Raw genomic sequence first — 13,159 nt, 5'->3', positions numbered from 1 at the left:
TAATATTGTGCTGCAATATTTTACGGACACTCTAACGATAGCTGCGAAGCGCGGGGAGTTCCTCTTTCACCAACACTGCGACTGATACATCCAATATTCACCGGGCCAATCAACGACCGCCACGTGTCACAGACACCGGCTCCATAGCTAAGGGGAACGAACCGGGGTCCCAGCACCACTCGGGGGCGCGGCCCCGCATCAGGGCGCGGCCTCCTCACCCAGGCGCGGCCTCACCCGGCGCAGCCTCCTCACCCAGGCGCGGCCTCCTCACCAGGGCGCCGCCTCACCCAGGCGCGGCCTCCTCACCCAGGCGCGGCCTCCTCACCGGGCGAGCGCGCCTCACCCAGAGCGGCCTCCTCACCTAGGCGCGCCTCCTCACCCGTGCGGCCTCCTCACCCAGGAGCGGCCTCACCCGAGCCGCGGCCTCCTCACCAGGGCGCGGCCACCACTTGGGCGCGGCCTCACCTAGGCGCAGCCACACATCCAGCGCTGCCTCATCCAGCGCGGCCCGCACCCAGGCACAACATCGTGGGCACGTGAGGTGGGGGCCACCCATCTACGATCCGATCGTATCGCTAAGACTCATGTCACTACCAGGACTCTAGACCGCCGCTTAGAGGTCACGTCATCCGACGGATTCAAGCACCAAGGACGTTATCACCACACGCGGTATCTATCCACCAAGGATCCCGATGCCACCAGACACTCCCTCCCACGGGAGATGGCCAATCGAGATAAGAGCCCCGTTACCCAGGGCCTCTATCCACTCAACGGCACAATCGCCATCAAATGGGGACTCTCCACACCGCCATACACCTCCATATGCTACTATAAAAGGTAAGGTACGCAACCCCATCAAGGGACATCAAAACTCATCTTGAATAATCACTATTCATCCTGTTTGCGCCAGGAGATCTAACTTTGGCATCGGAGAGCCCTAGGCCGGGACCACACCGGTTCTCTCTGTTGACCCCTTTGGTCCACTTGCGGGTGACGGCACTCGCGGGACCGCTCGGCGATTTCTTGACGCAACGATTGGCGCCGTCTGTGGGAAAGACGCTAGCCATTACGACTACTAGCTCGCTTCCATACTCATTCAATGGCACGAAGGAAGACTACCACCACCAACAACGGAGCAAGGAATGGATCACCACCCCGAGTGCTCTCGCCGCGAGCCAACGACCGAGGACCATGTCCCTCGGAGGAGGAGATCCCCCTTAATGACCAGTTCGTGATCGCCGAGCCCAACAATGACTAGGCCAACGATGTGGGGTGGAGGTGACACGACCCCAATGCTCCGGCCATGTGGGTCGATCAACGACCCGCAACAGCGGATCCTCGATGAACAATGACTCTTTCGAGAATACCTGACGCGGCGTGCGACATCTCACCGTCGGAGGACTTCACCAAGGCAAGGGTGGAGTCCATACCTCAACAAGAGCCAAACCCTAGGAGATCATCTCCCGGGCGCGAGATCGAGAGAGACTTGCTCGACAGGCAACCCCACTCCGCGGCGGGGGAGCCTTCCCACATCCCAGAGAACAAGAGACCTCTCGCCACGGTCGAGAATGTGGGAGGACGCCAACACCCAAGGCGAGGGTGTCTAGCCCGCAGAGATCGGTCCCGGAGGTCCGTGTTTGACGGACGGCGGAAGAAAGTCACATACCACGACAAAGCCGGACCTACAAAGAAGAAAGCCCCTCACCATCACGCAGGGTTCATCACGGCATGACCATTCACCATCCCGCCAACACTCAAGGCGGGAGGGGACATCCAGAGAGAGCGTGAACGGGGCCGCGGCCAACGTCCGGCTAGGCGTGGGGGCGACAAGGGACGAGGAGCTCGATCAAAGACTCCGCGACCGGATGAGAAGTCGGAAGGGTTGAAGAAGCGAGACCAAAGGCGAGACACATTCCATACCTGGACAACACCCCTTCTCGGCGAGAGATCATGTCACCACACTACCTTCCGGTTTCGACTACCCACCTTTGAACTCTACGGTGGTACCACGACCCTAATGACCACATCAACTACTTTAATGGCATGATGACGCTGTATGGGGGGTCGGACATGGTATCCTGTCGGGCATTCCCTGCGTCCCTCAAGGGAGCAGCCACATCATGGTTCTCCAGGCTACGACCGAGATCTATATGCTCGTCTGCGAACAGTTCGTCACCCGTTTCCAAAGCAGCATCAAGCAGAAGAAGACCACCGTCAATCTACTAAACGTGGTACAGAACCCTGGGGAATCTCTCAGGGAATACGTTACCAGGTTCACCAAGGAGTCCACTGGAGGTTCGAGACTTGGATGACCGGACACCGATATGCAGCCCTAGCGGGAGAGTATTAGGGACCTGGACTTGATCAAGGACCTGGCACATCACGAGACCAGGACTATGAAAGAACTCCTGGAGCGGTGCAACGAGTTTGCAAATATGGCCGAGGTACTACAAGCTAGAACAAAAATAATCGAGGCCAAGCCACAGACAACAAGAGGTCGCACCGATGACCGCAACGAGAGTAAGAGGTCGAGGACAGAGCGCCGACAAGAGAAGAGCGACCGCCCATCTAGGAGGACAGACCGCGCCCGAGAGAAGCGAGAGGGCAAGCACCCCGAGTTCACACCATGAACACCACCAGGTCCCGATACTCATGCGAGATCCAGGACCGTGACCTACTCCATTGGCCACGACCCATGCTAGCAGCGCCAGAGAAGCGAAACCCTAACAAATATTGTCTCTTCCACAAAGAGAATGGGCACGACACGGAGGAGTGCTATCAATTGAAGAGAGAGATAGAACAAGCTGGTAAAAGCAGGAAGCTTGAACAAGTATGTGAAGGGGAGACGTGACAACCGCTCGAGGCCAAGGAGATAGAGGTCGCGACGGAGACAGAGAGGAGCCGAGACGAGAAGAAAGAAGAACGGTCGAGAGAGAGACAGCCCGAGAAGCGGAGAGATGCCACGAGAACCTAGCGGCACCAAGGGACCTCCTATCCTCACCATACTCGGAGGACCAGGGCAAGAGTCCACCGAGAAAGCTAAAGCTCATGCCAGGTTCGTGGGGGTGGCAGAGAAGCCCAAACAAGATAGCTAAGGCGAGGCGGTGATCTCCTTCTCGGATGAAGACCTGGAAGGACTAAACTTCCCGCATGAAGATGCCTTGGTAGTACAGGTGGAGGTAGCCAATCGACTGTACGAGAGTGCGATAGACACAGGCGTCTGTTGACGTACTCTCCTTGGATGCCTATCGACAGATTCGGGTTCGGGGATGACCAGCTCAAACCAAAGCCCACTTATCTCCATGGATTCTCGGTGCCACCGCCTCCATCGAGGTACCATAGAGCTACCGTCACCTTCGGGTACACCCTCAACAAGTAACCATCATGGTAAATTTCATGGTAGTCAAGTCCGTGGTGTCCTTCAACGGCCTCCTAGGGCGACCATCATGACAGCCCTTAGAGGAGTCATATCACCACTTCACCGAAGATGAAGTTCCCCACCGAGAATGGGGTAGGCGAAGTCCGAGGAGATCGAGAAGAAAGCAAGGGAGTGCTACGCCACCTTCATGAAAAAGAATAATGGCAACACCGTGGAATGGCACTCTGCCTAGAGAGCATGGTCGATGACCGAGAGATGAACCGACGAGAGAAGGGGAAGGCCGGTGGAAGACCTCATCCCATGGCCCCTCGGCCCGAATGACCCCTCCAAGGTCGTTCGAGTCGGCTCATTGCCTAAGCAAGGAACAGAAGAAGGGCTTGGACACCTCCTCCAAGTGAACATGGATGTCTTCGTATGGTCGACCTCCGACATGCCGGAATACCACGTTCCATAGCGGAACACCGACTACATGTCGACCCAACCAGAAGCCCGTTCGCGACGGCGTAACCGCGCCTCGACCGACAAGCGGCAATCAAGGAGGAGGTCGAGAAGTTAAGCCGATCGGGGTTCATCGAGAAAGGAGAAGTTCCCAACCTGGCTCGCCAACGTGGTCATGGTACCAAAGCCAAGTGGGAAGTGGAGGATGTGTGTCGGCTACACCGACTGAACAAGGCATGCCCAAAAGATGAGTATCCACGCCCCGGATCGACCTGCGATCGACGCCACCGCCCGGCCATGAGAGGCTGAGTTTCATGGACGCCTACTCCGGATACAACCGGATCCTCATGTATGAGGATGATGAGTCTTACACCGCATTCCGGACGGACAAAGAGAACTATCGCTACAACGTCATGCCGTTCGGGTTAAAGAATGCGGGGGCCGCCGAAGAATGGTCAACAAGATGTTCGAGGAGCGGATCGGACGCAACATGGAGGTATATGTGGATGACATGCTCGTGAAAAGCGTCCACACCAACCAACACCTGACCGACCTAGAGGAAGCATTCACGATCTTGAGGAGGAACCAGATGAAGCTAAACCCGCAAAGTGCGCCTTGGTGTAACGTCGGGAAAATTCCAGGGTTCATGGTCTCATCCGTGGAATAGAAGCCAACCCTTCCAAGATCAAGGCCATCCAAGAGATGGCACCTCCTCGAACGGTCAGGGAAGTGCGAGGTTGAATGGAAGGGTTGCCGCCCTTTCCAGGTTCGTGTCACGATCGGTGATAAGTGCTTACCATTCTTCAAAACATTGAAAAACCTCCGAAGCCCTAAGGACTTCACATGGACGGAAGAGTGCCAAAAGGCGTTCAAGAATTGAAGGAGTACCTAGAGAGCCCACCCTTGGGCGGCCGGAACCTAACGAAGAGTTGCAGCTCTACCGGCCTCCACCCCTGTCGCGGTCGGCCGATCTGCGAAGGAAGAAGACAAAGTCCGAGGCCCATCTACTACGTCGGCCATGTCCGATCGATGCAGAGACCAGTACACTAGGATCGAGAAGGTAGCCTATGCATTGGTAATGGCAGCCGAGGAAGCTACGACCATACTTCCAAGCCCATACCATCATAGTCCTCACGGACCTACCCCGAAGAAGATCTTGCACAAGCCGGACGTCTCACGGAGATTGATAGCATGGGCGGTGGAGTTAAGTGAGCATGACATCGAGTTCCAACCCAGGACTGCCATCAAAGGGCAAGCCTTGGCGACTTCGTCGTTGAATGCACCTTACCGAGACAGAGCGAGAAAAAAAAAAAAATAAATAAATAAATAAATTTTTGGGTGCCATCCGTCAAAGGCCGCTGCCCAAAAGCAAAGAAGAAAAGAGAGAAGAAAGAAAAATAAAAAGGGGGTCTTTGGCCATGGCCAAGGACCACAATCGACAAACCATGGTAGAAGTTCAAGGTTCGAGGTTCGAGGTTCGAGGTCCGAGGTCGGGAGTTCGAGATGGTTCGAGTTCGAGGATCGAGAATGCAACTGTTGATGCACTGTCTAGGCTAGCCAATGATGAACTCGAAACCTGGCCAATGCGAGTGTACGTGGAAATATTACATGAGCTAATATGCCGGGAGAAGCAAGTTAATGAGATTGAGCGGGGGCCTAGCTAGATGGACCCTATACTCAACTACCTACGGGACGACGTCTTACCGAGAAGACAAGGCCGAGGCAAGGAAGATCAGGATGAGAGCTGCAAAGTACACCGTCCTAGACGGGCGAGTCTGTCAAGCGGGGGCAACAACACCACTACTCCGGTGCCTAGGACCCAAGGGGGCAAAGTGCGCCCTAGCGAAGTCCATGAGGGGATATGTGGAAGCTACATGGGGGGCGAGCCCTAGCCTACAAAATCCTCTGCCGGGGACTATACGGCCACGAATGCAAGAGGAGGCCATCCAATATGCCAAGAAGTGCGAGCAATGTCGGTTGTTCGCCCCAAGACCCATCTACCCGCCACCAAGCGACATCAATCCTCAACCCCATACCTTTTGCCATGTGGGGACTAGACATCTTAGGCAACTTCACCGCAGCACCAGGAAAGCAGAAAGTACACGGTGTCGCGATCGACTACTTCACCAAGTGGGTTGAAGCTAAACCCTTGGTCAAGATAACGAGAGACAGAGATGGAGAAGTTCGTCCGCGGCGGCGTCATCTACAGTTCGAGGTGCCACGGATCCTCGTCTAAGACAATGGAAAACAATTCAACAACCCTAAATTTCAAGCATTCACATCACGGCTACAACATCGACTATCGGCCGTGTCGGTAGCATACCCACGCCAATGGTCGGTGGAGATCACCAAAACACTACTTGGAAGGAGTCAAGAAAAGGCTAGAAGGAGCCAAAGGCAAGTGGGTAGAAGAGCTACCAAGCGTCCTGTGGGCATACCGAACTACAATGCGGACGCCCACGGGAGAGAGCCCATTCCGCCTAGCATATGGCACTGAAGCATTGGCGCCGGTAGAGGTCTGCGCTATGTCCCATAGGGTTCTGCACTTCAATGAACGCACCTATGTCGACGGATTGCAGGCGAACCTAGACTTTATAGATGAGGTCCGCGAAAGAGCACTCCTAAGGAACGTCGCCTACCAACAGAACGTCTTGCCAGTACTATAATGCCAGGGTCAAGGAAAGGCTATTCCACCAGGGAGAGTTAGTACTACGGAGGGCAAGTGCTTCACGACCACAAAAGGCGGGAAGTGTCACACCCAATGAAGGACCCTACATAGTCTCCAAGCGGATACCCCGAGGACCTACCGCTTGAAGACTCTAGGGGGCAAGAAGGTAGACCGTACACAAACTCACTATACTTGAAGAAGTACTATCGTGAAGTAACAACAGTGAGTTTGGCACCACCAATGGCGAGTAGATGGCATTACGATTTCAAAGAGGAATTGAAAAAAATTCGGGAATACTCGGCTTCTTCTACTACTCAACCGAGGCTTCGAGCCCGAGAGCGTCATGCCACCACCGAGGCTTCATGCCTGGGCGATATGCCAACACCGAGGCTTCGTGCCTAAGGCGATATGCCAACATCGAGGCTTCGTGCCTAAGGCGATATGCCAACATCGAGGCTTCATGCCTAAGGCAAGACGCCAACACCGAGGATTCGTGCCTAAGGCGATATGCCAACACCGAGGCTTCGTGCCTAAGGCGATATGCCAACACCGAGGCTTCATGCCTAAGGCGATATGCCAACATCGAGGCTTCATGCCTAAGGCGAGACGCCAACACTGAGGCTTCGTGCCTAAGGCGATATGCCAACACTGAGGCTTCGTGCCTAAGGCAACATGCCAACATCGAGGTTTCATGCCTAAGGCGATATGCCAACACTGAGGCTTCGTGCCTAAGGCGATATGCCAACACTGAGGCTTCGTGCCTAAGGCGATATGCCAATATTGAGGCTTCGTGCTTAAGGCGATATGCCAACACTGAGGCTTCGTGCCTAAGGCGATATGCCAACATCGAGGCTTCGTGCCTAAGGCAACATGCTAACATTGAGGCTTTATGCCTAAGGCGATATGCCAACACTGAGGCTTCGTGCCTAAGGCGATATGTCAACACTGAGGCTTCGTGCCTAAGGCAACATGCCAACATTGAGGCTTTATGCCTAAGGCGACATGCCAACATCGAGGATTCGTGCCTAAGGCGACATGCCAACACTGAGGATTCGTGCCTAAGGCGATATGTCAACACTTAGGCTTCGTGCCTAAGGCAATATGCCAACATTGAGGCTTTATGCCTAAGGCGACATGCCAACATTGAGGCTTCATGCCTAAGGCGACATGCCAACACCGAGGCTTCAAGCCTAAGGCGATGCCAACACCGAGGCTTCATGCCTAAGGCGCCATGCCACCATTGAGGCTCTACGCCTAAGGCGTTAACTATCAAGGGTCGAGAGAGCATCAACGCGCAAATAATCACCAAGAGACAAGGCAATCAAAGAAAAGCAAAAGCGATCCCTCCAATACTTCACGTGACTAGTGATCCTCGTGAGAAGCTCCACAGAGGCATAGGGCCCCTTGAGCACGCGGCGAGCAAAGTGATAGCATCCATGGTTCCCCTTCTTCAACAGATAAAAGTGGGAGAAAAGGGGAACATTGGCGGCATGCCCCAGGTGGGCGAAGAAGACATAGAAACCCAAGATCACCCTCCAAGAGGTGGGCAACACCGCCCAGGGGTGAGGTGCCAATGCTCTAACACTAACTCGACGAAGCGAGGATAGGAAGGCGAAGGCCCTGGAGGAAAAATGAACGGTAGAGACAGATCTCCCCGCACGATGAGAGAAGGCATACTCGCTAGGCCCAGGAGCACGCAACATGACCTCGGCGGGAATATGGAACTCCTCACGAGAGGAAACCAAGTCGAAGGTGACAAGATGCTAGCAACGGGCCTAACCTATCGGCGGGACCGGCGGTGAGATGCCGCCCAGGAGGGCTGACGATCCCTACGGGACCGGAGACACTAGAAGGTCCCACTCCTCCATCGTATCACTAGGGAGGGTATAGAGGAGGGAGTACCCACGAAGAAGGCGATCCGGGGAACGCTCCTCGAAGATCCAACCCCGGCAAGCAGGGCCAAGGTCACCCGGGAGCGACATGAAGGACAAGAGGGGAACGAACTACTTACTCAAGAAAGCAATCTCCCGAAGTGGGCAAGAAAAATGAAAAGAATGCCACCGCGAAATATAAACAAAGCAGATCCATCACATACAAGAGGAAGAACAGGGAAGAAGAGCGAGGGTCCATCACACCCATGCCACGGCCACCATAGGCGGGCATCACCAAGAAGGCGCAGCCACACCCAGCGCGCCAGCTGGCGCGCCACACCGTAAGGCGCGGGCCACACCAAAGCGCGCCACACTCAGGCGCGGCCACCCCTCGTGCGGCCACATCCGCAGGCGCGGCCTCACCGTGGCCACACCAGCGAGCGGCCTCACCGCGGCCACACCCGCAGCGCGCGCCTCACCGCGGCTACACCCGCAGGGCGGCCTCACCGCGACCACACCGCAGCGCGCCTCACCTCGGCCACACCAAAGGCGCGGCCTCACCTCGGCCACACCGGAGCGCGGCCTCACTGCTAATGACATCCGTAGGGCGCGGCCTCACCGCGCCACACCCGCAGCGCCGCCTCACCCCGGCTACACCCGCAGGGTGCGGCCTCACCGCGGCCACACCAAGACAGGCGCGGCCTCACCGCGGCTACATCCGCAGGGCGCGGCCTCACCGCGGCCACACCCCGCAGGCGCGGCCACACCGAGACCGAGGAGACACCATACAAAAAACAAAAAGAAGGTGGGGATCGATTTACCTCAGAAAAAAGGTGACCGTGCGGAAGGGCAAGCACACGACGATGACATAGCCACACCACGAGGCACAATCAAGGGATAGAGGTCACAAGAGGCAAGGCACTCAAGCCAAGCACCACTCAAGCCTTCCAAGCAAACCAAGGCACCAAGATAACACAACCCCAACACAAGGACCCAAAATCAAGCAAAATGGATACTAGTGGAGGTGACCCAAAAACAAGCACATGGTGGGCACCAAGAGAAGACAAAAAGACAAAAAGGGGGAATTAAAGGAGAGCAAAAGGGGAGACAAAAAGTAAGAAAGAGAAATGAGAAGTGAAAGAAGAAGGAGAGGAAGGAACATATACCTACAAAAAACAAAAAGAAAAAGTGTAGGAGGTAAGGTTTGAACCCCAACCTCTCCTACCTCATTAGTGGATTCTGAGGCAAACCCCACAGGAAAGTCTATTCGCAGCGGACCCCTCACTATGCAAAGACACCTACTCTCTTGGACATCCTATCCCAAGAGAGTGGGGGCAAATGATACATCCAATATTCACCGGGCCAATCAACGACCGCCACGTGTCACGTACACCCGCTCCATAGCTAAGGGGAACGAACCGGGGTCCCAAGCACCACTCGGGCGTGGCCACCACTCGGGCGCGGCCCGCATCGGGCGCGGCCTCCTCACCCAGTGCGGCCTCACCCGAGGCACGGCCTCACCCAGCGCGCCTCCTCACCCAGCGCGGCCTCACCGCGCACCTCCTCACCCGCGGCCTCCTCACCGAGCGCCGCCTCACCCAGCGCCTCCTCACCCGAGCGGCCTCCTCACCGAGCGCGGCCTCACCCAGCGCGGCCTCCTCACCTAGGCGGCCTCCTCACCCAGCGCGGCCTCCTCACCGAGGAGCGGCCTCACCGGCCGCGGCCTCCTCACCAGGCGCGGCCACCACTTGGCGCGGCCTCACCTAGGCGCACCACACATCAGCAGCGCCTCACCCAGCGCGGCTTGCACCCGGCACAACATCGTGGGCACGTGAGGTGGGGGCCACCCATCTACGATCCGATCTTATCGCTAAGACTCATGTCACTACCAGGACTCTAGACCGCCGCTTAGAGGTCACGTCATCCAGACGGATTCAAGCACCAAGGACGTTATCACCACACGCGGGTATCTATCCACCAAGGATCCTGATGCCACCAGGACACTCCCTCCCACAGGAGATGGCAATCGAGATAGAGCCCCGTTACCCAGGGCCTCTATCCACTCAACGGCACAATCGCCATCAAATGGGGACTCTCCACACCGCCATACACCTCCATATGCTACTATAAAAGGCAAGGTCGCAACCCCATCAAGGGACATCAAAACTCATCTTGAATAATCACTATTCATCCATTTGCGCCGGAGATCTAACTTTGGCACGGAGAGCCCTAGGCCGGGACCACACCGGTTCTCTCTTACCCCTTTGGGTCCACTTGCGGTGACGGCACTCGCAGGACCGCTCGACGATTTCTTGACGCAACAGCGACAAACCTAAACTCACTTCGGTTTGTTTCGCAGATGATCTGTTTATTTTTGGTAGGGCGAATCGGAACAATGCCACGCTCTTGCACCAGTTGCTTTGTGGTTTTTCAGCCCAATCAAGGCTCACAGTCAACCTCGGCAAGTCATCAATTTTTTTTGCCAATTGCGCCTCTGAGATTCAGAATCACTTTGCCTCCACTTTGGGTTACACTATTGGTAGCCTTCCAATTAAATATTTGGGGATCCCCCTATCCTCTAAGTCACTTCGCCCAATGGATTTCTCAGATTTATTCACTAAGGTGGAGCGACGCCTATCATCATGGAGAGCAAGAGCACTATTTTATGCTGGGCGCCTTACTCTTATCCAATCGGTTTTGATGGGCAGTGTTGCATATTGGCTCAATACCACCCGATTACCTCAGCAAGTTATTTCCTCCCTAGAGAAGACTATGGCCAAGTTCCTTTGGTGGGGCTATAATGAGAGTGGCTGCTACAAAGTGGCCTGGTCTTCGGTTTGTAAGCCTTGTGGACTGGGTGGCCTGGGGCTGCGGCGTCTTCACGATTGGAATCGTGCTGCTTTGATGCGATAGATTTGGAACGTCTCCTCTAACTTCGCAACCTGCTGGGTCCAATTTATTAAGCACAGATGGCTTCGAAGACATTCCATTTGGTCGCTCCCTATCCCTTCGCATTGCTCTCTCTCCTTCAAATCTATCTTGTTAACACGTTCGATGGCGTCGTGATGTATGCATTATCTCCTCAAAGATGGATCGGGTACTGTTCTTTGTTAGGATCCATGGCTCCCCAGCGGGCCTATACACGAGTCAAGTGGCGCGCTCATTGATGAGGCACTGGGCCGTCATGCCTTTCATCGTGTTGGGTCCTTGCTCGATGTTGAGGGCTCATGGTTGGCAGAACCCTCGGACCCTATCCTTCTTGATCGCTGGTTGGAGATCAGTAGGACCAAGCTTCATCGTCGACTACCTATGTATCTTCCAGTTTGGACCCCCAATTCCAACGGTAAGTTCTCCGTCAAAATGGCTTGGGAGGCACTAAGAGATTGCGGCACCAAGGTTCAATGGAGCAATCTCGTGTGGTTTCCAGCTGTGCAGCCAAGGTTCTCCTTTATTGCTTGGTTAGCCCTCAGAGAGCGCCTCACTACACGCTGTCGGCTTGCATCCTGGGGTGTCAACCTGGACACGGGGGGGGGCCCTGCCTGAGACTCAAGACCACCTCTTCTTTCAGTGTCGACTTTCGGCTGTGGTGTGGAAGGGTGTCCTCGGACTCAATGGTTTCTCACGCGACCCACTTCGGTCATGGAAAGAGGAAGTGCAATGGCTGATCGAACACTTTATGGGGGATTCTTTTATCAACTCCATTCGGAGTTTCAGTCTTGTGGTCACCTTGTATCGTCTCTGGCAGGAGCGGAACAGCAGAATCCATGGCAAGGATCCGGTGGAAGCGACACGACTGCTCCAACATGTGATCGCAGACACCAGGTCTCGCTTCGACAAGCCACCAGCTGCAACGATTCCAGATACTGACTTGAACAGGCAATTCTTTGGAAGATGGCGAATCCCCGTCACCTTCGCACACTGCCGGGCCACTCCCTTTGTATGGCCTTTCCCTCCGGCAGACTGGGTGGCAGTGAACTGTGACGGATCACTGCGCGGTGACAACAGCGGCTATGGATCCATTGGGCGTGACTAGTGTGGTCGTGCTATCTTTGCGGTGGTGGGGGGTATGCACAACACCAGCATTCTTCACATGGAGATGCTTGCGATCAAGGTGGGCTTGTCGAAGGCCGCAACGTTGAACATTATGCAGGTCCAGGTCCGTTCTGATTCGCTTCTTGCTGTCCAAATGATCCTGGGGCGCTATCAGCCACCATGGTATATAATAGGGCTGTTGGGAGAGATTCATGCGCTTCGGGGGCAATTCAGGAGTTGTGTCTTCACACATCATGTTCGAGAGATGAATTTCTGTGCTGACTTTTTGGCCAACTTTGTTCAATTGGCTCAGGAAATCCATCTTTGCATGGATAGCCTTCCTAGGGGGTTGTCTGCTCTTCTGAGAGACGATGCCAATGGCAAGAAGTATTTTCGAATGTAAATATGTTATTCCCACTTTATTATTTCTATTAATATAAGCTCCCATTTTTCCCAAAAAAAAAGAAAATGCTGGGTATGCTAGTGGTCTCAGATTTGTCTAGTGATTTTCGAATTCATCACTTTCCATTGTTACATGGATAACTACTCAAATAATAAACTAAAATAAAGTAGACGGCGCCAAGTATGGGCCTGCTTAGACCCAAACTTATTACAATATGCTGGGCACCATCCCTCGAGGCCTTGGAATATCTAGGCCTGGGCCATGGCCGACCCATTATATATATAGTAAATGTGATATAGGTATGGGCCTACCACATCTTGGCCAAATCCGGCCCATTAAAATGCGAATAGTCAAAGTATACTTGACAT

At 54.8% G+C, this 13,159-nt stretch overlaps 1 protein-coding gene across 1 annotated transcript; it reads left to right on the top strand.

Annotated features, from left to right (window-relative positions):
• The first annotated feature begins 12,446 nt into the window (after positions 1-12,446).
• Positions 12,447-12,791, top strand: LOC122662843. Its single transcript, XM_043858550.1, has one exon. The coding sequence runs from the start codon at positions 12,447-12,449 to the stop codon at positions 12,789-12,791; it is 345 nt and encodes a 114-aa protein (XP_043714485.1).
• Positions 12,792-13,159: the final 368 nt, after the last annotated feature.

The sequence above is a fragment of the Telopea speciosissima genome, chromosome 5 (genome assembly GCF_018873765.1).
Source record: "Telopea speciosissima isolate NSW1024214 ecotype Mountain lineage chromosome 5, Tspe_v1, whole genome shotgun sequence".
NCBI lineage: Eukaryota > Viridiplantae > Streptophyta > Magnoliopsida > Proteales > Proteaceae > Telopea > Telopea speciosissima.
Note: the sequence above shows the minus strand (reverse complement) of the source record. Positions and strands in the feature narration are given on the sequence as shown.

Bases quoted from the DNA above. Each gene is read 5' to 3' on its own strand.
- LOC122662843 (XM_043858550.1), top strand. From the start codon at position 12,447: ATGGAGATGCTTGCGATCAAGGTGGGCTTGTCGAAGGCCGCAACGTTG.